At 36.6% G+C, this 27,834-nt stretch overlaps 1 protein-coding gene across 3 annotated transcripts in view; it reads left to right on the forward strand.

Annotated features, from left to right (window-relative positions):
- The window catches only part of NFKB1 (nuclear factor kappa B subunit 1), a 159,312-nt gene extending 132,633 nt beyond the window's left edge, over positions 1–26,679 (forward strand). For all 3 annotated transcript variants that reach the window (XM_012552019.3, XM_012552021.3, XM_031942311.1), the window contains 11 exons: positions 1,151–1,339; positions 2,527–2,668; positions 6,629–6,743; positions 14,144–14,345; positions 14,855–15,024; positions 15,853–15,955; positions 17,614–17,738; positions 19,566–19,632; positions 19,934–20,106; positions 22,728–22,908; positions 25,849–26,679. In XM_012552019.3, coding sequence (XP_012407473.1) covers positions 1,151–1,339; positions 2,527–2,668; positions 6,629–6,743; positions 14,144–14,345; positions 14,855–15,024; positions 15,853–15,955; positions 17,614–17,738; positions 19,566–19,632; positions 19,934–20,106; positions 22,728–22,908; positions 25,849–26,015 — 1,634 coding nt within the window. In that variant the 3' untranslated portion in view covers positions 26,016–26,679. The remainder of the gene's footprint in view (positions 1–1,150; positions 1,340–2,526; positions 2,669–6,628; positions 6,744–14,143; positions 14,346–14,854; positions 15,025–15,852; positions 15,956–17,613; positions 17,739–19,565; positions 19,633–19,933; positions 20,107–22,727; positions 22,909–25,848) is intronic.
- The last annotated feature ends 1,155 nt before the right edge of the window (positions 26,680–27,834 follow it).

The following is a 27,834-nucleotide window of genomic DNA, read 5'->3' on the forward strand; positions in this document are numbered from 1 at the left end:
TCTGTCTATCCATACTTTTGGTATTCAAAGTTAAAATTGATCAACTTAAAATATTTGTTAATACTTTAAAAATAATAACAATTCCATGACATATTAACTTCCACAAAATTTTATGGGAAAGAATCTAACCTTTTTTTCCAAAACAAAAAAATAACATTTTACTGAGAAAAATGTCATTATTTTACTTTTTTTTTCAAATTTCTCTTAAATTTGACAAAATAGAAGAAAAGTAGATTCTCATCTTTCTATAGTCAGGCTGCTACAATTATATGTTGTTCTGAAGTATATGAAGAAAGTCCAATTCTTGCATAAATGTAATTGGTAAATGAATATTTTAGTTGGCAAAAAATATTTTAGTATTATTATGGAAGTAGTTTTGCCCTTGCAGATCACTGGCTAGGTCCTTGGGAATCCCCAGGAGTCCACGGGCCTTACTTTGTGAACTGCTGAACTATCTTGTTTTTTAGTCTTTTCAGTCAAGCCTGACTCTTCATGAGCCCTTTTGGGGTTTTCTTGGCAAAGATCCAGGAATGGTTTACCATTTTCTTTTCTAGTTTATTTGACACATGAGGAAACTAAGACAAACAGAATTAAATGACTTAGAATCTGAGGTTAGATTTAAATTCAGATTTCCTAACTCCAGGCCCCAGCGATGTATTCACTGTGCCACTTAGCTGCCTTGAACATTCAAGACATACTTAAGCTATCAGTAGACAAGAAGGAAAAAAGAAAGTTATCTGGGCTTTTAAAAAACTTTTTTTCTTTTTTTAAATTTTTTTTTTAATGATGACAAACATGAATAGTCAAATATACAAAGAACAAAACAGGATTATCCATAAACTTCTTTGCATATTTTTTTTTACTTTAAAAAGTTCATTTACAATTGATAGAAGCTTTTAACTTCTTAAAATAACAATAATTTAATTTTAAAGGTTACAAAAGTAAAATAATGATTTAATTTAAAGGTTACAAAAACAAAATATTGAAATTTATTGAACAAGATGCTACTTTTTTCATAAGCATTTTTAAAAGTCTGTAAATAACTTCTTCTCATTTTTGGTGGAGTCCTTAATATGATATATTAACATATATTATACTTGGAGCAATTGATTAGACTGAGAACCAGCTAATCTTAATTCATTACTTTTAGAAACTTTAGACTCCTCATATGAGCAAGACCATGAACGTTGCGACAAGAGTGATGACAGGGACTCTACAGAAATTTCTGAGAAAGTACTACAAACCACAGAGCAAGAAGATAAATCCAGAGTCACTGGGGAAGATGAGGTTTCTTTGACATGTACAGTAGGAGTGGAGGAGGAAGATTGTAGGTTGCAGGGTGAGTGATAAGTGATTAATCTTAATTGAGGAGGGGGAGGTTCTGAATAGCAAGATATATCTTGCAGTTGATTAAAAAGTTTTATTTGTTGTTTCTTAACGTTAACATCAATTGACATGTTAATACCTAATATAGAATATCTTGTAAAAATTTTATACTCTAGGGATACACTATAGAACATATATATCAGATTTTTTTTCCTATTCCACTAGTACTGTCAGCAGCATTAAAAACCTCATGATTTTTAAAAGTTCAGAAAAGATTTGCCCTAACTTTCCTTAGTAGCCCACTGAATTGTTTTAGAAGTAGAATCACAAAATCTGGAAGTAGTAATCTTTTATTCTAACCTAAAAAAGTATAACACCTCCAAAAAATTGTAATCCAGACTTGAATAAAGATGTTCAGGAATCGGAAACTCGCTGACTTCCACAGAATCTTAGGCAGCTGTGATTATTACATCAAACCTACATGTGCTATTTGCAACTTCTACCTGTCACTCCTAGATCTATGTTCGGGGCCCAAGCAGAACAAGCCTAATCCCTCTACCACATCACAGATATTCAGAAATTTGTAGATAACCTCCATATTTTTAAATTTTTCTTTCCACTCCTCCGTTTCCCCAACGCTCCCCAATTTCTTCAGGCCAGACACACTTAGAATTCTCAACCAAACTCGAGACTTAATTTTGTCTCAAAACAAAACAGGCTTAACAACTTTTTCTAGATGATTATTTCTGCCCTCTGCTGAAAATACTAAGAACTGCTTAGAATCTGTGATATTTCTAGGCTATTTGCCAAAAGGAAATAAATTGTAAAAACACTAACGGCTCATGGAAACTGTCTTCCAAAGGCATATAAGTTACATGTTTTTGCTAGGCTGTCCCTTTCTTTCCTATAATTTCTGCAGGAGGGGACCCTACAGAGATTGGAAATCCAATTTTTTTTCCAGAGAGCAGTAACTTTAACCTTTAATATATACCAAATCTGCCTTAGATATTTCTGCTAATATCTAATCTAATAAATCTAATGAAATGTTGACTTTACTAAGAGACTGATTATCCATCTCAATCAGAGCCCAATATGGTTTGGGTTTTTAAGCTGAGAGTTCTCATCAAGAGTGAAAGAATTAGGATTGTATGATGACTGTTACTATCGGCTTTTTGAAGGAGACTATTGATTACCTTGCAGGTGACCTTTTCCTAGAGAAGGCCATGCAGCTTGCTAAACGGCATGCTAGTGCTCTCTTTGACTACGCAGTGACTGGCGATGTGAAGATGTTACTAGCTGTCCAGTGCCATCTTACTGCAGTTCAGGATGACAATGGGGACAAGTAAGTTGGACTGTATAGAGAACAAGAAGTTGGGGGAGGGGAGGAGAGAGGAATGGACCTAGAGATGGCAAGGGATGCATCAAGTTGTAGGGAGCATATTCTGAGACATTTAGATAACAACTAATAATAGCCAACATTACATAATGCTTTAAGGCTTGCTAAACACTTTTTAATTATATCATTTTATCTTTACAACAGCTCTGGAGTTTGGTACTATTATTACCCCCATTTTAGTGGTGAGAAACGCTGAGAGTTAAGTGACTTGCCCAGGGACACAAGCTAGTTTCTGAGGCAGAATTTAAACTTGGGTTTTCCTGTCACCATGTTCAGTAGCTATCTAGATTAAAAAAAGGAAAGCAAAAGAAGACCAAGGGGCTCTGTCAAATCAATCACCTCACTCTTCCCCCTGCTAGGATTGACATCTTCATCATCCCTACATAGAAGTGTCTGAATTAGATCAGCCTGCTGGGAAGTAGGACTGAAATGCATTCTATAGAGGTCCAGTCCTTTATGAGACTTATGGACATGAGGCAAGAGTCCTTGCCTCATGTATTACACTGATTGTTGGCAGAGTGCTCACCATCCCAGACATTGCTTCCAAGCAGGTCCCATGGTGAGGTCATCCATCCCAAGGTTGAATGAGTTCCTCAGATTTTTTTTCAAGTGGACCTTGTTGATGAGCCTTCAGACACTCTAGCTTGTAAGTGCCCATTCTGCTTAGCTCAGCCCCTGGGCACATCCCTTGGGGCAAAGGCATGATTTCCTTTTCTAAAATTTTCCATCCTCAGGTTATTCCTCTCTGTTAGCTACTATTTGCAGTATTTTCAACACCACTTTGCCCTCATTGGCGTCTTTTTTTCTCTTTTCCTAGTGTAGCCACAAACTGTTCTCATTAGACAGAGTTTACACTGAAACATTCTTCAAAAGGCTACAGAGAAATTATCAAACTGATCTTCCTAAATTTACAGTTCTGATCATATCCTCCTCCCCCTCCTTTAGTATACTTCAGTGGTTCCCTTTTACCTCTTCTCTGTTTAGTGTTTAAAATCTCACCATATCTCCATGCTTCCAATATTTTTTTTCCATATTACTTTCTTCCATGTACTCGATGATTCTCTGACATTGACCTGTTCCTCCACAGAACACTCTCTCTTCTGACTTCATGCATTTCACTGCCTGTCCTTTGTGCCTAGAATTCTCTCTCTTCACCTTTGCCTTCTGGATTCCTTGATTTCCTTCAAATCCCAACTAAAATGCCACCTACAAAAAAAGCTTTTCCTAATCCCACCTTCTGTCTGTGATTATCCTCAATTTATCCTGCAAATTTCTTGTCTATAGTTTATGGTTATTTAGATATCATCTTCACATTAGACTGTGGGCAAGGACTGTGGCATTTTTTTTTGATTCCCAGAGTTTAGTATACTTGGCATATAGTAGGTGCTTAATAAATGCTTATTGATTTAATAAGTAATTATGTTCTGTTGCAATCATTGCTTTTTTCTATGCAGCCTTGATTAATGATAGTGTATATATGTTGGTTTTTCATACTTAAATCTTTCCCTTGGTTTAACCTAGCTAGGGTATTTGGTTCATGTTATCATGATAGCATCTGTCAAGGATTCCTATACACGATGCTTTCTATTTCTGCTCTTACTGTAGTTTTAAACTTTGTCTTCATCATAACTGGCCAAACCCCATGAGCTCTCTTTGGAAATAATCTAGAGAGTTCCTTCATCGTGATCTTTTGACAGGCTCAGAGACCTGTGATGAACTATCACAATTCATGAGCTTTGACTAAAATCTGAAATCAGTTTCATCACTAAGATGATTTTTCCTTAACTTTGGTTGAAAATGAAACAGATCCTTAAGCAAACAATAATCTGGTATTCAGGCATTCAAAGATCAATGTTCTCATTCCTTGAAGTGCAACCAAAGATGTGGTATAACTACTGACCTTATTATTATATAATACAAGAGAATTCATACAGCCTTTCTGTCTAATGCCACAAAAACTGTATGCCAGAAACTTTAGTGCAAAATAATATATAATTCAAAGAGAAAACCATAAAAGAAGGTAGTGTTTTTTCTAGTAAACTTTTCAGAGGAAATCATCATAATAAGAAAATCTTTATTAACTAAAAGAAAATTTTATTAACTGCAAAAATATGAAAAGGCCTACATAAAATATTGCTGAATTTAAAAATCAGAAGTTGAGGTATTATCTACAAATTGATTCCTATAAAATAAAGTATTTTTACAATCATAAGGATGCAAAGCAATTTTAGAATTAGATAATCATTTCTTTGCTGTCACTATTTGGCATATATTTTTATTTTTTCATTATACCACTAAATAAAGATACATTGAAAAAAGAAAAAGCAGTGGCTGCTGGAGAAGCAGAAAGTTGTATATATTATAGGAGCAAGGGAGACCAGCCAATAAGATATGTTAAAGTATGTTGAGAATCCTAAGAAAACAAGTGATGAATGTCTGTCCTTATCTACACGTAACCAGTCTGAAGGATTTGGATGACTATTTAGAACAGCAGCATCCATCTGAGCACCAGAGTGTATATGACAATATAGAAAAAGAAAAAATTAATTATTTTCTTCTTCTTTCTCCTCCTCATCACCATCATCATCATTAGGTTAGAAAGCTGAGATTCATTCAAAGAGAATGATTTGTAGTAATAGAAACAACAGACATCTTTTCCTGCTAACATAGCTCATTTTCCTTAAGCTTTTTTCATCTTTAGTTAATTAACAATCTGAATTTTGTGGTCATGAGTCATCACATGAATGACAAGAGAAAAAAATCAAAACTCCTGATCATAGGAAAAATCCCCATAGGGAGGGAAAATTACTTCTTCTTTGAAATACACATGAAAATTCTTTAGGAAGTTTTGGAAAGTGTGACATTTTCAATGATTTAAATTCATAATATCTCCCCAGTTTTCAGGTATTGATAGAAATTTTACAGCACAGTACCTCAATAGAATATAACTATAATATCATTTTTGTGAAAATATTTTTCACATAATACAAGCCTCTCCCTGCCAATTTTCAACCTGAATATGTCAATATTTAATCCTGAATATAATTTATTTTTAAGTAACATGTCTGAGTAAAATGCTCTTGATTCAAAGTTAAGCTGGATGGGTCTTTTCACTTCTTAGCTATCATGACTTCTTGCTATGTGATATTTTGGATGTTGGGAGCAGTTCTCTCTATTGGTTGGTTGTTGTCCTTCATCTTCATAGAAGATCAAAATGACATCACTAGGTTAAGTTTCAGTGTGTTTGACTATGGCTGATCAAACCAGTATGAACCTAAAATGCTTTATCACAGATTGGGCACAAAAAGTCCATGTAAACATTTGGGGTGGATTCTTTAAATTTGCACATCTCCCTTTCCTTCTCAGCTATTTCAATTCTTCTTTGCTAACAGAATGCAATTCCTTCTTTGATGTGGGCACACCATGCTGGGCAGTTCTTTGCCAAAATCTTTCATGTCATATAATCAAATTCTCCAGACAGATCTTGAGAGTGTCCTTGTATCACTTTTTCTGACATCCTTATGAACACTTACCTTGTGTGAGTTCTCCAAAAAAATAATCCTTTAAGCAAATCTACATTTGGCATTTGAACAATGTAGCCATCAGAATTGCATTTCTTCTCCAGGAAAATTGGCATTACTGAGGACACAAGTATACTCTTAATAGTTCAGTTTTCTTCTTCTTCCATTTTCTTTAGTTTACAATATTGGCTAGGTCATTATCACCGAATGGCATCTAGGTCTAGCATAAACTGGACACTCAAAAAAGATTACCAGGGACAAATATCAACTTTTTCTTAGGAAACCTCTGATTTCTGTACTTATAGATCATTAAATATGAACCTACTAATCCATTGCCTGATTTTCCTCCCACTAATTGCTTAATGTCATTATCTTTACATTCTAGTGTCTTACACTTAGCAATCATCCACCTTCATGCTGAATTGGTACGGAACCTTTTAGAAGTGATATCTGGTTTGATTTCTGATGATATCATTAACATGAGAAATGATCTCTATCAGGTAAGCAGAAATGTCCATTTATATTAAAAACTGATTTTTTTTTAAATTTAAAGTTGGCTAAAGAAATTTCCAAATTACAAGGCAATATAGGTACGTCCAGACCCTATAACATGGGCCATATTAGATTTTGAATAAATTTCATCTAACAAATGATTTGATTATGTGTTCTTTGCACTTATCCCTATATGCACTTACAAAAATGTGGCAAAGCTTTGAAAAGTCTTTAGTATTGATATTTTAAAAATCCTCTGTATCAGCTCATTCGCTCCATGAAAAAGAACCTTTTTATGCCTGGAGAAGCCATTATTTTCATAGAAATTGTGACACAATTAACTTTAACATCTTGGAATGAAATAATATGGATAGTTTGTTGGAACAGTGGTAGAGTGCTAGGCTTGAAACCAGGAATATTCAGCTTCCTGAGTTCAAATCTGGCCTCAGACACCTATTAGTTGTGTGACCTTTGGCAAGTCATTTCAACATTTTTACCTCAGTTTTCTCATCTATAAAATGAGCTGGAGAAGGAAATGGCAAGCCATTTCATTATCTGCACCAACAAAACTCCAAATAGGGTCCCAAAAAGTTGGACATGATTGAAAAATAACTGAATAACAACAACAACAAAATAGACCAAAGAATCCAGATTTAGAGGCTTTGTTTTTATTTCAGAATATTGGAAAAGGGAAATAAAATATGATAGGTACCTTGTCTTATGTGTCACAACTTTAATAAGAACAGAGGAAGATACTCTAATCCTAATTTAAACCACTCTAGATTCAAAATCTTTAGGTAAGGCAGTCACTTACTACCTGTTCTTTGTGCTTTTGTTAGTACTTTCACTATGTGTTAAGGAAAGAAAGGAGAAGAAAATTTAGCAGTCAACAATATAAAAAAAGCCTACGATTATTGGGGGGAGAGGGGGAATACTTTTTATTGAAAGTCCAAGATAAATTTACATAAAGGATCAAAAATATTTAGGATTTTTTAAAAAGTGTTTCAAATTATAACTACCTGACAAAATCAGATGATTTCAGGAGAAAAGGTTGTGTATCAAAAAATGGAAAAGGAAAGGAAACCAAAGATAAAGAAAAAAAAGAAGCTCATAAGATATTTTAACACCCTCAAAATTAAGTGGGTCATAAAAAAAATTGAAGAGTACATTACAAGGGTTTCTAAAACCCTTTATATATATCCAGAAGATGATTGTGGCTGGAGAATTAGTGGATCCACTTTGACAATACTACAGTACATCACCATAGCACTATGAACACTGTTATTCTGGTAGTATGTTTGCTACCTCCATCCATACAGAAGAAAACACTACCCACCATTCTATGTCTAGGAGAAAGGTCTTCATAGAAATGGGCATGACCTTCTCTACATGTCATGGTGTTTCTCCCATTCTCTTCCTTCTCTTTTTATCTTTCTCTATCCTGATGTTGCCTTCTTCCCACCTTTTCTTCTTTTTTGCCCCTTTCTAACTTTCCTTTTGCCTTTTTCAATTGTCTCCTTATTCTTTCCCTTGCCTAAATATTTCTCAAGTCTAGATGAGGCTCTTGCTCTGAGCTAGAATATAAAGTAAAGATTTTTGTTGTTAGTTTTGGTATACTGATTTAATGAAGTTCCCAGTTCTTTATTTAAAAAAAAAAAACAAAACTATTTCCCTATTTTAAAACAATAAAAATCCACTAAGCTATTTTTGTGTGACTCTCAAGTGATGTATTTTCCCCCATGATAGGTCATTGTTTCTTGAAAGGCAACAAGTTCAGTACCCATGATTTCTCAACATATTCTTTCTTTGAGTGTTATGCTGAAAATAATAAAGGAACTGGTCTCTTATGACATAAAAAAGGAGACTGAAGTAGGGGATTCTCCCTTGGTCCATGACTCATAATTTGCAGGAGGGCTCACATGGTGAGAGCTTTGGTGTGGGCCTAGTTTTAGATTTTTTTTAAAAATTTAGCTAGGGCCAAAGGTCATATAGCTAGTAAGTGTCTGAGGCCACTTTTATTATTATTGTTTTTTATTATTTAATAGCCTTTTATTTACAGGTTGTATGTATGGGTAATTTTACAGCATTAACAATTGCCAAACCTCTTGTTCCAATTTTTCACCTCTTACCCCTCCTCTCCCCCAGATGGCAGGATGACCAGTAGATGTTAAATATATTAAAATATAAATTAGATACACAATAAGTATACATGACCAAAACGTTATTTTGCTGTACAAAAAGAATCAGACTCTGAAATATTATACAATTAGCTTGTGAAGGAAATCAAAAATGCAGGTGGGCATAAATATAGGGATTGGGAATTCAATGTAATGATTTTTTAGTCATCTCCCAGAGTTCTTTCTCTGGGTGTAGCTGGTTCAGTTCATTACTGCTCCATTGGAAATGATTTGGTTGATCTCATTGCTGAGGATGGCCAGGTCCATCAGAACTGGTCATCATATAGTATTTTTTTTTTTAATAGCCTTTTATTTACAGGATATATACATGGGTAACTTTACAGCATTAACAATTGCCAAACCTCTTGTTCCAATTTTTCACCTCTTACCCCCCCCCCCCCTAGATGGCAGGATGACCAGTAGATGTTAAATATATTAAAATATAAATTAGATACACAATAAGTATACCTGACCAAAACGTTATTTTGCTGTAGAAAAAGAATCAGACTCTGAAATATTGTACAATTAGCTTGTGAAGGAAATCAAAAATGCAGCGCGCGCATTTAGGGTTAATATTCCATAATATTCATATACCACAATTTATTCAGCCATTCTCCAACTGATGGGCATCCACTCAGTTTCCAATTTCTAGCCACTACAAAGAGGACTGCCATAAACATTCGTGCACATTCAGGTCTGAGGCCACTTTTAAATTTAAATCTTTCTTATTCCAATCATAGCACTCCATCCACTGAGCCACCTCATTGCCTCAATTTCAATATTATGTCTGATTAAACAAATGCAACTTTACTTCATTTTTAAGGGTTATCAACTAAACAACCTTGGTGAGAATATGTATACTTAATTTTTTTTTAGTAACATGGCATTGGGGCCAGGGGCATCAGGTTGCTATTATGTCTTTTTTTTTTAATCTTAAGTTTTTCAAAATAAATTTCCCTAAGGAACTAATTAAGGTGTTATTCTATATCACCACCAAAAGATCCTTTTCTTAGTTTTTTCCCATAATAATACTGAGACTTAAAAATTTGTAGGTCATATTTTTACTATTACCAAAGCATTTATTAAGTACTTGCTATGTGCCAGGCACTGTGCATACTAAGGACTGGCCTAGGAGAGAAATTGTTTTGTTTAATTATGCATATATATTATAAGGACTTTTTCCCCAGACCATTGTTGGGAGGGAGAAAAAAAAAAATTCAAGTAAAATCTATAGGTCAAGAAAATGGCAGATATACTCACTGAAGGAGTTTTTTTGAGAGTCAACTAACTGGTAGTTATTTTGGGGAACAAACTATAATACAAGTGATTGGAATTCAGCCTGTAGATTGTAGAATAGAATAATGAATTAGGCCATAGGAACTCAAAAAGCCTCATCCTTCAGGAGGTCAAACAGTAAACACCCCATATAAACAATTACAGATCCTTGAGCTTCTCCAGTCAATATATAGACAATCTCACCTTATCATTTTTTACCCTAATTTCACAGCTTCTTTCAACCAGTTTTTTTTAATTTTTTAAAAAAAATGTACTTGTTGGAAAATTCCTTCCCTTTCCAAGAGAGATCTAACTAGTGTCTATGAATGATGAAGCAGCAAAAGATGCAACAGCAAACACCCCAATAATAAAAATGCACATTTATTTAGTGCTTTCATTTTAGCCAAGCACTCCTTCCACCAGTCTTATATATTAACCTCATTGTAAATCTAGAGCTGAAAGGGACCCTAGAGGCCACTGAGTTCAATCCCTTCATTTTACAGATGAGAAAACTGAAGCTTGGAGAGATTGCCCAAGATCAAACATTTGAGATTCATATCCAGCATCCTGACTCCCAAGTGCCATAAAGGCTCAATAATGTTTTTAATATAAGTGGTCCAAACGTGGACCTGTGCACAACTATGTTACCACCGACTGATGAATTCTATGTAATTGGGGGAAGCCATTCTTTTTTTTTTTTCAAATCCCCTCCCTTTTTTGAAGTTTTTAATAGTATTTTATTTGTCCAAATACGTGCAAAAATGGTTTTCAACATTCATCTTTGCAAAACCTTGTGTTCCAAATTTTTCTACTTTTCTCCCCATCACCCCTCAAGATAGCAAACAATATAATATAGGTTAAACAGGTAAAGTTGGGTGGGGGGCTTTTTAATCCTTGAACACACACATATTGGAAAAGAGCAAAAGTTTCAGTAAATTAATTAAAAAATAATCAACCATGAACCACTTTGAGGCAAGTCATATTTGTGATCATGATGATAGCTAGCATTTATATGATCCTTTGATGTTTGCATGTTATTCATTTGAGCTTTATGACAACTCTGTGATATGGGTGCTATTATTACAACCCTCTTACAGATGAAGAAACAGAAATAGAAAAGGTAGGTGACTTGCTCATTGTTACATAGCTCATAAGTATCTGCAGCAAGATTTGAGCTCGGGTTTTCCTGAGTCTAGTCCTGTGCTCAATCCACTGGACCACTTGTCTGCCAACAACTTCCCATTAATTTATTCCAGAGCAGCTCCAAGCTGAAGGAAGGAGTAAATGGGCCATAATCAGAGTTCCTGTTGTGGCCACAGCTCCAGCAAGGTTACAAATTTATAAAATGATACCTTCAGAAGGAATTGTGGGTGGTATGCTATTCCTGGTTTATATCACTTACTTGACAAGAAGGTTTTGGCTAAATTATCTTACTTCTCTGCTTCCTCCTCCATAAAATAATCCTAACCTACCTTAGACTGCTGGTATTGTCATAAATATAAATATAATAAATATTGTCATAAGCATAAATCATAATAGCTCAAAGATTTTTGACTTATCAAAGTGCCTTTTTATTTAAATTTTTATTCAAAATTCAATTTTGAATTGAATTGAATTTTGAATTTGAATTAAAAAAATACAGATTTTCCATAAGCATGCAATACACAAAAAAGTATTCTATATGAAACCATAAATCTGTTTCATCTTCTTTTTTTTACAAAATACTTTCAAAATTGGCATGTTTGTTTATACTTCCTTTTAACCTTCCTTCTGTTCTCTTTGCACATTTAAAAAATGTCCCCCTCCTTTTGACAAAACTTATTTTGACCTTCTTTTTCCCAATTAAAAATCCAAAGACATAAAGCGATTTAAAAAGCTATAAGGAAGGAAGAAACCAAACATTTATTAAGTGCTTACTCTGTTCCATGCACTGTGCTACTACTATCTTTACTGATATTCTCTTCTTTAATTACAACTCTAGAAGGCAAGTACTATTATTATCCCATTTTAGAGCTGAGGAAACTAAGACTGAAAGATGTTAAGTTATACACTAGGAAGTTCTTGAGTTATATTTGAACTCATATCCTCCTTACTGTAGACCCTGTACTCTATCCACTGTACCAACTAGCTGCTAGGTATAATAAATACTGGCTATAGTTCTTACCCCAAAAGGCTGTTTTGAACATAAAACGCTTCACAATCTTACCATGTGCTATCAATGTCAGTTCTCCTTAATGTTCATATTCAACTTTTTTCTGGCATTTAGCACAGTGCTTGACATACCATAGGCACTTGCTTAATAAATGTTTGTAAAATTGAATTTATTGAATGATTATGAAGATTAGTTACTGAACTCCTGCCTTAGTTTAGAAACTAACTTAATCAGAGAAGCTCACAACTTGATTGTTTGGTTTTTTAAAAGATATTATAAAAGAAGCATTCTTCCTTATTAGTTTATGGTAGCCCTGATAATTAATGTAATTAAACCTCAGAGAAATGCTGGGTCTCTTATCATCAAATAATACAACACCTGGCCCTGGAAGACATTAGCTTTTCTCCTTCCACTAAATGTATATGGCATAATTTATGACATACCCAAGATGCTGTTGGTCAGCCCTATGGCACAGTCAGTAACTGCTCACTGAAGGGCAAACTGGCATTGCTAAATAGTGTAGATTACACTCTTACTATTCTGTGAAATGGATTCATTTGTATAAAAATAAAATATTGCTGTTTTATTGTCATGGATCTCAATTTTTTGGAAGAAAACTGCTTTTATGACTTTATCTTGCCTTTTTTCAAGGTATCTTTTTTTCATCCCTATTTCACTTCACATGAAGTCTTCACAGTCTCCTATCAACAATCCATCCACTTAATGTCTCCTATACAGTGAAATTCATTGTCCAAGGTGTCAGGAACTTAACTCCTCCAATATCCAGTGAGCCTCTTGGATCCCTGTAGAGGTCTAAGGAAATCCCTTAGTCACTCACAGTGGATGAAGCCCTGGATTAGGCTTAACAAACGTAGCAAGCAGATAATAGTACATTCCTTAACTCTAGAGTGACTAGTTGCAGTGTAGTGTAGAAGGACAGCTAAAAAAGAGGGCCTTAAATAAAGCTCGAAGTTTTGAGTAGAGATTTTGACCTGTAAAAATGTTGGCCAAGAACAAGTACCTTCTAGAAAGAAAATCAAGTATCAGTAAAGAAGAGTGGAATGGTTGAATAACTAGGTAGCATGGTGGATAGTCTGGAGTCAGGAAGCTTCACTTCCCTGAGTGAACCTGAGCCTGAACAAGCCGCTTAACCCTATTTGTCTCAGTGTCCTCATCTGTTAAAAGGACTAGAAAATGAAATAGCAAACTACTCTGGTATCTTTGCCAAGAAATCACAAAGAATTGGTCACATCTGAACAGCACAATAGGATGAATACTGATTTGATGTCGCAGAACCCGAGTTCAAATTCTGGCTTTGTTACTATGTGATATTAGTCAAAGTATTTAATCTTTCTAAGTCTTGGTTTCTTGCTTTTAAATGAAGAGGTTGGGTTTGGTCTCTTCTTATTGTGATCCTGACTCATTTTAATGGAAATTTTAAAAAATTAGCATGTCAATAAAATTAGGAACACAACCCTAATTAATATTTAATAAGTCTATATTTAGTAACCCTATAATTTATAAAGTGTCCCAAAAATCTTGGTGTAGTTTTAAGTTATAAGGTCTCTAAGATATCTCATGTAACAATATTGATTGAAGAGGTACCAATCTGCTTTGATAGATGAAGTTTCCTCATCCCTATACTATGAAAGAGAAAGAGATTTGCCAGTGACATCCACATGGCCATAGGAATAAGAATCTTTGAACTCTTCTTCCTCTGAAAACACTGTAGAAATAGCAGGATTTTCCTCTTTTCTCCATTTATCTAATGTGGGCCCTGCCTGCTTTTCTCTATCATTTCCAGACTCCCTTGCACTTAGCAGTCATCACCAAGCAGGAAGATGTGGTGGAGGATCTATTGAGGGCTGGAGCTGATGTGAGCCTTCTGGACCGCCTGGGTAACTCAGTTTTACACTTAGCTGCAAAGGAAGGAGATGACAAAATTCTGAGCATATTACTAAAGCACGGAAAGATATCATCACTTATCAATCTTCCCAATGGTGAAGGTAGGAAAAAAAAAATCACATTGGCTTTGCATGGAAATGAATGGTTGAAATTTGTTTTTTCTGCCACTTCTGTAGTTGCTTCTGTAGCTGAAGTAAATGGTTACACAGTAAATATCTGCCTTTTTTCATATTGAATCTTCAGCTAAATCTACTTTTTATCATCTCACAACTTACTGTTATTGTTATTGAATTAATGCTTTTAGAGGGAATTTGGCACATGTTAGGTGGCTAAAGAGACAGCTAAGACAAACAACCAAAGGTAAATGAAGAGCTGTTATTTCAAGGAATGGCCATATTTTGCCCATCAGAGAAGGAGAACAACAAGAAAAGAAACGCAATGTTTGTTAGTTAGAAGAGCTAACTTTGAACTTTGGACCATTGAGGAGAAGAAGCAGAGAGGGGTTTTCTAAATTGCAACTGATCTTTGGGGATTTTCCAAGAGTCCGTTTCTTGGCACTAGGCTACCATCATCTCCTGGTGACTTGTGCATTTTGTACTTTGTCCCATAGGCTTGAATGCGATTCACCTGGCCATGCTAATCAACAGTATGCCCTGCCTTCGGCTAATGATTGCTGCTGGAGCAGATGTCAATGCTCAGGAACAGACGTCTGGGCGAACTGCCCTGCATCTGGCTGTTGAACAAGAGAATGTGTCTTTGGCTGGCTGCCTGTTATTGGAGGTGAGTATGCTCACCATCCTTTTAATTAAAGGTGCAAACTGAAAAATGGACAGAGCTCCAGGAGAACAGGTACTGAAGCATGTCTGCCTCCTTGTGGAAGAGAAGGGTTAAGCACAAGGGAAGAGACCTGTGAGCCTACAACATTTTATATGCTGTCAAATCCTCTCTCCATAACTAGTGTTTTTATTTAAATTTTTTTCCTTTGTTACAAAGTGGGTTCAACCTGGCAGGAAGTGGAGAGTGTTGAATTTTCGGGAACAAGTGTCAAAAACAAAGCAAAAGTCATTGTTAAAACTTTTTTTTGAGGCAATCAGTATTAAGTTAACAGAGCTAGCAAGTGTCTGAGGCTGGATTTTGAATTCAGATCCTCCTGACCCCAGCACCAGTGCTCTATCCTAGCTGCCCCTGAAAAACTTCTTTTCAAAAACAGAGCAAGTAATAAGTTTTTCTCCACAGCCAATTATTCAACTTCCACATTCACTATGGCCTCATTTCCCCAAGTTCATTACCTTGGATTCTCTCTCTCTCTCTCTCTCTCTCTCCCCCTCCCTCCTTCTTTCTCTCCCTCCCCCCTTCTCTCCCTCTTTGCCTCCCTCCCTTCCTTCCTTCCTTCCTTCCTTCCTTCCTTCCTTCCTTCCTTCCTTCCTTCCTTCTTTCCTTCCTTCTTTCCTTCCCCCCTTCTCTCCCTTCCCCCTTGACAAAGCAGACCCAACAATGATACAGTTATGGGGAGTGGCTAGAAAAAAAACATGTCAACATGAGGAAATATGAACCTAAAAGAAGGCACTCTATTCACCCTTTTTCTTTTTTGATGGGTTGGTGTTTTAGGGTGATGCCTATGTAGACAGCACAACATATGATGGAACCACTCCCCTTCATATTGCTGCTGGACGAGGGTCCACAAAATTGGCAGCTCTTCTCAAAGCAGCGGGTAAGTCAAATGGGGGGAGCGGGATGTAGGACATGTCAGACTTTGAATGCAGGCAACAATTAGTGCTGAAAGAAGAAGGCTGACATGCATCTCTATAATATAGATCTCAATATGCTGCAGTTAGGTGTACTTGGGATTTCTATAAACTAGATCCTATTGTAAGTGTATTAAGGATGTTTGTTATTTAGAGACACTATACTGTCATATTTTTATAATATGACACTCCCATCTTGGTTGTTTTGAAAAAGGTGATTTGAGCATACCAAGTTTTCATAAAATTAGAACTGCTTGTATTTATATGTGAGAGACCAGTCTGGGAAGCATCAGAGTCCCAGAGTAAGAAAAAACTCTCCTATTTGAAAGTGCCAAAGTTACTACTTTGCAAAGTAAGAAAAAGTAGGTGCCCATATTCATGATTTCCTTCCTCCACATAGATCTTAGAAATAGGAAAATGAACTTAGATAGGTTATATCTCAGTGTTAAGCCTGGTAAGACAACAAGAGAGGTCTCAAGAGACTTACTTGTTTTTGAGGCATGTTTAGAAAGAAGTTTTAAATCCTTAAAATAAATGCTTCTTACAAGACTTTATCATACTTCATTGAAGTAAGCATACATTTCCCTAATACATTTAGAGATAAAAAGTGGGGCACAGAATCTCTAAGTTACAAATTTGTGAAGTCCATATTTTCTAGTTCTATGCATTAAATTTCTGTGCCTGAATTTCACCAGGTTTACAAGTGGATAATTCAACAAATATTTCTTAAGTGCCTTCTTTGATGTACTCTGTGAGAACTAAGACTCCAGAGACACTCAATACAGCACTTATTTCCTTTTAAAGTAATGATGATCCTGAGCAGAACTATATGAAAAATGGTTTCTAGTTGCCAACATGGATATCAGGAAATAATATCTTAATGAGGAGACATGGACAGAATGTGTTGTTCTTGTCTCATATTAAGCATTTGTAGGAAAAAGTTGCTTGGCAAGGTATTCCAAAGTCACTACTGGCCTTGGGTTATTCCCTTATACACTTCCTTGTGACTAAATATTTTTGGTTACTTTTGAAATGTCATTTCAAGTGAAATAAAGGAAGGGGAACTCAAAACACCTCTCAGATGGAGTTTTCTCTTCTACCTCCAGGATGTTAGTCACCCTCTTATTATCCACCAGCCCAAAAAAGACCTTATGTTCTAACACTAACAATTATAGCCCACAGTTTTTTAAAAGGTACAAAGATTTGACACTTAGAAGATGGAGGCTCAGTAAATATATAATATTTAATCATTGATATATCATACAATTAAGCTGTTTGTTGTTTTCTGTAGACCAAGAGTTCACATTTCATATCTATCCAATGTCATATTTAATTCAAATTCAAAATAATGGGGATGGTTGAGGTAACAGTTTCACTATTTTAGTTACCATTCATATAAGTGCACTTTAACAATTTGTAAAGGACTTGACAAATTATATCTCATTTGATCTTTACAACCCTGGTAGATGGGTGTTAGTATTATCTTATTTTACAGATGAGGGAAATTAGGTAGCTGGCAATCCCTTTCTCAGGACCCCTGAACTAATAGATCTGAGACTGGATTTGAATTCAGGTCTTCCTAAATCCCAGTCTAGATCCCTACCAATATGCTGTTATTCCTCAGGTGCAGACCCTCTTTTGGAGAACTTTGAACCTCTGTTTGACTTGGATGATGCTTGGGAACAGGATGGAGAAGATGAGGGAGTAGTTCCTGGGACTACACCTCTGGATATGGCAGCCAACTCACAGGTGGGTGGTGATCCCAGTGTCTTGATCACTGACTGAAGTAGGGAGAAAAACCCCTGAGAAGGCAAAGAGTAGAATACGTGTCAGGCAGCCAATTGATGTTCTCCTGATTTCTTACTCCTTGAACACTTTACTCTCATTTCTTCTAGAAACCCTCCTTCTAAACACATCCTGTCACCTTGAAAAGCCTCTGTTCTTAACCTAGACCATTTTGATTCTGAATATTAAAGGTGTTACTATGATAAGACCTGTGGGTAAGAGGGAAAATAACAGTACAAACGGAGACTCAGCCAAGTCTGAACTCTCCATCACTGGCATCTTGACTTTGCTGTCTGGTATGAAGCATATGGTATTAAACATCAAAGTGTGATCCTTTTGGGACTGCAGCAAGATTAAACAGGGATTTTGCTCATAGTTCTGGAGCTGAAAAGGCAGTAGGGGGATGTGTTAAGGTTTCCTGGGCTGGCCCAGTGAGAGGGGCCAGGAGAGGATCGGGGCTGATGTTAAGACTTCTGACATAGCAGAAGCTCTGGGAATGTAAGTGGGTTTCTGAATCCACGTCAATTCAACTATACTTATTAAGTGTCTACTGCATACAGAACGCTATTATATGGACTTTAGAGTATAATGGGAGACATTGAATTTGCACACATACACACACACAGATTTAAAGAATGCTCATCTCACCTTCAGAACTTCATATTGATGTCACGATTGATCCCTGGCAGAGATACTGCATATTTTCCCTTGAAGGGTGGCTTCTTACAGCTGTGAGCTATGTGCTAAGGTCTTCTGAAAAAGTAACCCATTTCAGTGTCCTGTTGGACAAGGTACATACAACAAGACAGGCCTCTGGGCCAAGACCATCCTGGAGCAGTGTGCCATTTGTTGATACAAGCATCCTACCATTGTCAAGTTACTTACATTGTTATGTGATCCACATAAAAACATTAAAATTAGTGATATACCATTAATGCAATATTCTAGCATGTTTCCTTGACTGGCCTTACAAATAGGTAATTGCTTTATGTTCTGTAATTTCTGGGGAGGCACTAAAAACAATCCCTCAGTCCGTCCTCCAAACATCACCCCCAACTTCTGATAACAGCTTGAAATTTCCTGTTTTTTCTAAGATGATACCATTAATTTAAATTGTTTCAGTGTTTCTGCCTCAATACACATGAATTTGAGAGGAAACTTAGTATGGCAGATGGAGAACAAGCCTTGAAGTTGAGAGGATCTGAATTCAAGTTATTTCTATGACAGCAAGTTTTAATAGGGAAGGTCAGAAAGCATGAGGACCAGAAGGACCCCTGAGGGAGAATGCATGCTTATTTCACAGTGCAGAATAGGTTCCCAGTTGCCTCCCAGAAAAGAAGCAGTAAGATTCTGCTGGCCACATTCAGACGACTGATCAGCCTGCCCTGGCCTGGCTTACGGCACAGACATTTATAAACAAAGCTCAAACAGCACCCACCTTAACACAAGCAGGCTTTGTGAGAGCAAGAACCCCTTGGCCTTCAGCATCCCCAGACACCATCATTGTTTGAGGTCCTGAGCAAACAAAGGTACCCCTTTCACAAGAATACATTTTGGTCTACTTTGCTTTCCATGGACCTGCAAATCAGTAAGGAGGTCTTCACAGCAATTGGGAGACACATAGCCCTCATCCTGTCACAAAGAATCAATTTTCAAGTCCTTTCCTAATAGCTAGCAATTTAATAGAGAAAGTGAAGAAAACATATAGGATTCTGAATTTAAGGTGTTGGGAAGAGTTTCCCTCAGACATTCCCATTAAAATATAACATGTTCCTCTCTTCTTCTCAACAGGTGTATGACATATTAAATGGAAAACCATATCAATCAGAGTCAACATCCAGTGATTTACTGGTACAAGGTAAGTTATGATGGCATATGAGTCTCTTCTTTAAGATGCAAATCATGTTTTGGGGGGGGGGGGCGGGAAATGTGTTTTGTATTGTGTCAAGCACAAGTTCTCATTTTTGATTTGAAGATCCTGATGGCATGAGGAAGGAGAATGCCCGGTTCTAACCTAATGAAATACAGATTAATTTTGCTCATCAGGGCACTGACTGATCCTCAAAATAAAGTGCTTCCACTGTAAGATGGTTAGAGAACAATGCTATATTGAACCATTAACTCATTCTGTCTGTCTCTTGTGCCTTCATTCCCTTCAGGAGATATGAAACAGCTGAATGAAGATGCAAAGTTGCAGCTTTATAAATTATTAGAAATGCCTGATCCAGACAAAAACTGGTCTACTCTGGCACAGAAATTAGGTCTGGGAATTCTTAACAATGCCTTCCGACTGAGTCCTGCTCCTTCCAAAACTCTAATGGACAACTATGAGGTGATGCCCTGTTTTAAGTATTTGTTCATTTGCTTTTAGCCTTGGTTGCATTGTCAACCCCTATTAACTCAGAAGCAGAGCTTCCTCCACCTGCCCTCATCCCCAAAACTCAGAGGAAGAAAGGTAATTCTTGTCCCCAGGTTGCTTTTGTAATCCAGTGATCCTGACTAGCAATAGCAAATTTGCCTTATCTGAGAAGATTCTTCTTAAGCATATTGGGGTTTTTCAGGGCCTCTATGAAAATAATATATAGAAAATGAACACAACAATATTAGCTGTAGTATCTACAAAGTACTTTATATTTTATCCCCATTTTATGATGAGGAAACTGAGTCTGAAAGAGGTTTCATGACTTACCTACCATAACTAGTGAGCACCTAGACAGGATTCAAACAAATTTAGCTCTTTCAGATTCTAATGCTTTATCCACTGTTTTTTTCTGGCTACCTTTATCCCTTCCATATCATCATTTCCCCACTGCACTTTCAATGTGTCATGGGGTCAGCATAAGAAATTAAATGGGAATTTTTGGGGACTTTTATGGAAACTACAGATGACATGCAAAAACCATTAGATGACACAGAAAAAGTTTTAAAACTCAGAAATGCATAAAAAAATTGTATAGTGTTGTATAATATAGTCTATGACCAAATCTTTAACACAAACTTTACAATAAGGTACTGCAAACATCCCATAAAAGAAAACAAAAGAAAAATTTAGATTTATTCACCGATATGAAGATTTTAGGCAAATTTTCTAGCTCACAGGGATACAACACCCCAAATCCCTGCATTGTGGAAGGGATAACTAATTTTTTTCTACTTAGGATAGAAAAATGCTGAACTATTAAGTGTTCTCTGCAGAATGGGGCAAACTACCCTGATTAGCAGGATTCATGGTAAAAGTTTGGAATATGAGAACTTGGGGTGTGCTTGGTAATGAAATAAGCATGGGTTTTATTCATGTTCCTGAAGGGAAGGAGGCTGTAGTTCTAGAAAAACCCATGCATGCTACCTTCCATACTCCTGGGTTACTGAAATGATACTTTGGGATCCTAGAAGTCTCTTCATAAATTTGAAAAGTTGTCCTGGTTGGATCCCTGCTTCCCAACAAGGATTTGTACCCTTAGTTGTTATTGTTGTTTATCCTTCATTCTCAAAGAGAACCATGACATCAGGGAGGTGATACTTGCACCTGATGTCTTGCAACTGATTGGAATTAAAGTGAGAAGAGGTTGTGCAGAGTCACCAGCCTTACTTGGTCCTCTGGAGTCATCTGAGTCCAGTGGCCAGATATAGATCAGGATTACTAGAGATTGCCCTGGATGCTGTGGGAGACTTTGGTCTTTTTCAGCAAAAGTTTTTCCTAGATCTATGTGACTGAGGCAATACTCATTCTGGGTAAGAAATGAGGCAGAAAATGGCCTCTTTTCCCTAGTTAAAAAATATCGTTTTTGAAGGGGAAGAACTTTAGTGTTTCTGGCCAAAACAGAAGCAAATGCTATTCATTTTACTTTGAATACAAGGAAGGACCTGTCAACATAAGACAGTGAAGGGAGATGAGAGAGAGACATTATGTAGAAGTCACCAGACTGAGGATTTGGCATTTTACCCTAGAGATAATAGGGAGACATGGAAGAGATTTGAGTAGGTGAGGGGCACTGGACAGATGGGAAAAGGGCCCCGGAAGGGGAAAAGTCTTGTCCAAGGTCAGACAGTGAGAAAGAAGCAGGGCTTGAGCCCCCAAGCCAGAAGAGCTGATTTGTCCTCTGTGGTGCCCCAACTATCATGCCAGGCTGGGTTGTTGGCATTTTTACGAGCTCATAACACTGTGAGAGTCCACAGAGACCACACCATTTGTTCCTGGCACTATTCTGAGGTTCCCAGGACTTCACTAGAAGGAGGAGACAGAGATAAGGGGCAGAAACCATAACGGATGAAAGTAGATAAAGGTGGGGGGAGAGTGTAGAAAGAGAGACATAAAGAATAGAAGTGCAGGAAGAGGAAAGAAGAAGAACATAGTTCTTGACAGTCCTCTCAGCTCAGTAGCCCTGCTTGATAGAATGAGGGGGTTAGACTGTAAACAACATGCACATTTATCCAGTGGAAATGCTGATGATGAAGAATTCAGACTGTGGCTTGATGCACACTGTAGAAACAGCATGGTGATGAAGTCATTTTCTTTCTTTTAAAAAATCCGCCCTCCCCTCCCCCCCTGTAGTTTTTCAATAACTGTAGCCTTCCCTTGTGCAGGGAAATCCTCCAAGCTCCACTTTATTGGGAGGTTTTATTATCTCAGCATTTCTATCTCTGTGCTCACTATAAAGAGCCTCACTGATGTCCTAAGTGGTCTTCGAGAGATGAAACAGGAATTTTTTTTTTCAAAAATTATGTTTTCTTTGTCATTCTATTCTGATACTTTGCAGCTGACCAGTTGTGGTTCTGTTCCTCCTGTGTGTTGTTAAATGGTGGTGGCAAGAGTGGGTAAGGGAGGCTGTGGAGGAGAGAGAGGAACATTGAAGCTTGCAGTCAAATGGGGGAAGACCTGAACTTTGTTCTTTGTTAAATAGAATTACAATGTTTCTCACAAAGAAATTCTCATTTTTCCCTTTTCTCTCACAGGTCTCTGGGGGAACAATAAGGGAACTGGTGGATGCTCTGAGAGAAATGGGCTATACTGAAGCAATTGAAGTCATCCAGGAGGCCTCCAATGCCTCAGTAAATCCATCTGAAATCAAAGAGCAGCCTGTGAAGCAGATATATTCGCTGCCCCCATCACCTTCCTCCATAAGACAGCAGCTAGGTATGAGAATGATTACAGACTTGTAGGATACAGCTAGGTATGAGAATGATTACAGACTTGAAAGACTGTGTGATACACAGGGTGATACACAGTCTGTGTATTCTGGTGTGAATGAGAAACAGGAGCCTTCCCTTGCTGTCTGACCTTGGGCTTCCTAAATTAATTATTCTTAACCTCAGTGTCACAGGGCACATATTGCCATCTTTTTTTGTTATTTACTCAATTATTCTTGCCCAACTCTTCATGACTCCATTTGGGATTTTCTTTCATGACCCCATTTAGGATTTTCTTGACAAAAGATATTAGAGTAGTTGGCCATTTTCTTATCTAGCTTATTTGATAGATCAGGACACTGAAGCAAACAGGGTAGAATGATTTGATCAGGGTCACACAATTAGTAAGCATCTGATGCTGGATTTTGAACTCAGGTCCTCTGGCTCCAGGGCTAGTGCTCTCTATCCACTGCACCACCTACTTTTCCTTGTTGCCACCCTAAACGTATAGAATTATGAAGCTCAGTAATGTGGGACTCAGCTAATCCATTTCATTTTACAGAGGAAGGAAATAAAGTCTGAGGTCAGTTAATTAGAGATAAGACCAAAACCAGAGTTCCAGTCCTCTGGCTCCTAGCTCAGTTATTTTCCTGTACCCTGGTATGTATTGGACAAATTGTATAATGGTGACACCTCCTTATTACCATTGCCAATAGGGATGACAAACAAAAATATCTTTTAGCTCTCAGAAGTGGAAACTTCAGGAACAGCCAGCCTGCCCCCAAGGTTTTCAGAGTAAAGAAGAATTTGCAGCTGTTTGAACCAGTGGAATTCCATTCACAAGAGTAAATTGGTTGGGGGTGAGGTGCAGCTAGGTGGCTCAGTGGATAGAGCACCAGTCCTGAAGTCAGGAAGACCTTTGTTCATATCTGGCCTGAGACACTTAACACTTTCTAGCTGTGTGTCCTTGGGCAGTCACTTAACACCTCTCCCCCCCCCAAAAAAAAAAAAGAGTAGATCAGGGTGTCCTGGATGTCTTTAACAGTCTAGTGAAGCTCAGGGACCTTCCAATCCTTCTTCTTAGAATAATATTTTAACTACATGAAATAAATTAGGTATATTACAAATCAGACCAATTTAATTGAGATACAAAAGGTAAATTTTTTTCCCATCTAAGTTTACATCCTTCCCCTCCCACCTTGAAATCTATGATGGTCTGTGGATCCCTGGTTAAAAATATCTTCCTAGAAGCAAAATTGCATTTCAATAGAGTGCTGGGTCCTGCTTACCTCCAGATAAAAGAGGCAGGAATAAGGAAGGCAGTAGAATTTCCAAAGAGATTGTTCTTTGAGAATGAAATGAGTCAGATTCCCTGTGCATATGGGGTACCTTCAATTTAAGGCAACTCAGTAATCATCAAAGCAATATCATTACACATGTGAATTAATGGACAAAACTAGCAAAGTATCCATCACCTACTTAGTTTTCTCTTTAGATATCATTGAAAGAACAGTAGTTGTATCTATTCTTCTTTTGCAGGGTTAGAGTTTAGTTGTCCAGCATTGTATTGATCTAATCTAAAAACATTAAGGAAATACTCTGTAATGGGTGACATGCTTAATGAACTTTATTTATTTAGGGTTATTTCCTCAGGTTTTTGTCAGACATACCACCAGAATTTGCACAAATCTAACATCACCACTTGATTAGAGTTTGAATATATTTGGTCACCTAAGTCCTAGATTTCTCTAGAATATTCATTAACTCATGAAAGCTGTTCATATTCCTACAAAGATCTCCTATTTAGGAGAATTTTCATTTATAAGTCCTATATTTTATCAAATGGGCAGCTAGATGGCACAGTGCGTGGAGACTCAGACCTGAAATTAGGAAACTTTGATTTCCTGAATTTAGATCTGGTGTCAGATGCTTATTAACTGTGTGACTCTGGGCAAATCACTTAATCCTGTTTGCCTCAGTTTCTTATGTGTCAAATGAACTAAAAAAGGAAATAGCAAACCACTCATGTATCTTTGCCGACAAAACCCCAAATTGGGTCACAAAGAGTTAGACATGACCAAAACAACTAAAGGAAAACAAATTATTTTATCAAAATAATTTAATGACAGAAATAGTATTGAATCCTTGGTATGTAAGATATTCATTTAAAGTCTAGGGTGTGGTTCCTGTTTCTTTTCTATCCATTGAGTTACCTAGCTAACTTGTACCAAGTGATCAAGTACTTGGTTAGCCATTGACCATCCATCCTATATTTATCATAAAAGAGACTGGGGGAAAAAAAGATTTTATTGTAGCTTCACATTCAATGAATATCACATTAGTCTCCTTTGAGTCTCTGAACTTGTCCTGTAGCTGTGTCCAAGAGAAATTCAACACAGGGACTCTGCTCCATTCTTTTCTTCTTGTTTCTTTCATTTTCATTGCAATTATATTTTAGGTTCTGTTTTTTTTTTTGTTGTTGTTGTTGTTATGTTTTGTTTTTTGAGACAATTGGGATTAACTGACTTGCTCAGGCTCACAGAGTTAATAAGTGTTTAAGACCTCACGACTTTCTAACTCCAGGGCCAGTACTCTATCCACTGCACCACCAAGATGTCTCCGTTGCAATTATGTTTTAAGAGAAACAAAGTATGTTTGCTAGTCAGTAATTTCAGCTCTTTAAAGTTCTTCAAAAGAGGTTATTTCCTCTCTTTTATTTACTGTCCTTTACCTGGCACAGTTTTTAGTGCCAGGTTAAGCACTTAGTCAATAATTTCTTGGTTTCATTAAGTTGGTATGATGAGGGAAAGGTAAAAGATAGGAGATAGTAGTGGCAGAAATAAAGGGGGAAATTCAATGACAGTTGTCCGGGCCTAGTGATATCTAATAACTCCATACAAAAATAATAGGAGCTGTCCAGCACTAAAACTTTGCATTTCCTCCTCAGGTGAATATAAACTCCAAGATAATGAAAATGTCTATGACAGTGGGGTGGAGACCTCCTTCCATAAACTCAGCTTTACTGAGTCTCTGACCAGCCCTGGTTCATTGATAACACTCAACAAAATGTCTCGTGAATATGGACAGGAAGCATCAATCGAAGGCAAGGTTTAACAAAATCGTTGAGGATTTACAGCACAGAAATCCCGTTTAACCATTCAAAAGAAAGGAAGATCAAGGTGCTCAGAGGAAACGAACTGGTTTGAACTATTTGGGATTAAAACCAGGATCTTCAGCTTCCTTCTTATTTCTTAAACTACTTATAGTTTGGTTCATTTACCAGATATATCTAGTAACCAGAACCCAGGGGCAGGGTAGTACCTTCTTTAGGGAAATGGGTTTTACCAAACTTTTTGGCTGCCAATGGACTCAAGTTGCTTTCTGTTTGTTCCTGCTGTTTCTATGCTGCATACCCACTCCCCTTAAAAGACTTGGGGAGTACTCACAAGGATACTCTCTCCAGCTATTCATAGTACAGTTACTCAAATTATAAAGAAATTAAGAAAATGTATTTTGAAGTGGGAATCACTCAATGTACACATTTTTAAAAGCTTGTTGCTTTTGGTTATCATGATTTAAAAGAAAGGAATATGTATATTTCAGTCAATATTTAAACATTGGTCCAATCAATGCTGAAAATGGTATTTTCCACTGTTTCTGCATTTTACTATTGTAAATATTTTTTAGATTAAATACTTTAAAGGAGAAATGTTGGATTTATAAATGCTATTTTTTATTTTACTTTTATAATAAAAGAAAAAGTAAATGGAAAACCTCGCCTTCTCTGATCTTTGAAGAATCTATTTCTAACACGATACCTAGGGTTCATTACATTACTTTGTTGCTGTATTCCCGTTATTGTCAGTTAAAAACTTAGTGAGAGACTTTGTCATCATACTCAAGAATCAGAATCTATCTATTTTAGTTATAGGCTTTGGACATTGGTCCAGATCCTGATCATCACATGTCAGATTGTGCCTTCTTGAAGAATCTCTTTCATAAACCCATCAAAACTGAAATATGTCAGAGTACCAAAGTGTCCTTGCAAGACATCATCTCATTTGGCTGGCTAACCAAAGAGAGTCTTAAAGGACTCTCACAAGGAGCATCTTTTATTATACCTACCATATTACACACCTCTCTTCTTTTTCCCTTCCATTCCCTATTAAAAGTTACATTTTTTTCTTTAATTCTCTTATTCCCAACACACACCCACTTAATATTTTTTTTAAAGATCATACTTTATTTCAAATAGAATTTTATAGTTTATATTTTCTTAATTTTAAATTTTAATATTTTCCCAATTGCATTCAAAACATTTTTTACATTTGTCTTTACAACTTTTGAATTCTAGATTTTCTACTTTATCCCCAATCCAGCCCCCATTAAGAACCACATGTGAAGTTATGCAAAACATTTCCATAAAAGACATGTTGTGAAAGAAAACATAAATCTCCCACCCTAATAGAAAAAAAAGCCCTCATAAAAATAAAGTTGAGAGAGAGAGAGAATGCTTCAATTTGTATTCAGATACAATCAGTTCCTTCTCTGGGTATTGATAGGATTTTTCATCATAAGTCCTTCAGAGTAATCATGGATCATTGTACTGCTGAGAATAGTAAAGTCATTTACAGCTGGTCATCACAGAACATTGCTATTACTTTGTATATAGTACATTTCACTTTGCTTGAATTCATGGAGGACTTCCAAGGTTTTTTTTCTGAGAATATTCTGTTCATCATTTCCCATAACAATAGTATTCAGTGACCATCACATACCACAATTTATTCAGCCATTGTCCACTTGATGGGCATCCCTTCAATTTTCAATTGTTTGCCCTGAAAAGAGAGCTGCTACAATTTTTTTAAAACCTCTTTTGCATTCATTCTTAGTTAGGTCAAAGGATATTCACAAATAAAATTTATAATTTGTA

This window comes from Sarcophilus harrisii, chromosome 6, assembly GCF_902635505.1.
Source record: "Sarcophilus harrisii chromosome 6, mSarHar1.11, whole genome shotgun sequence".
NCBI lineage: Eukaryota > Metazoa > Chordata > Mammalia > Dasyuromorphia > Dasyuridae > Sarcophilus > Sarcophilus harrisii.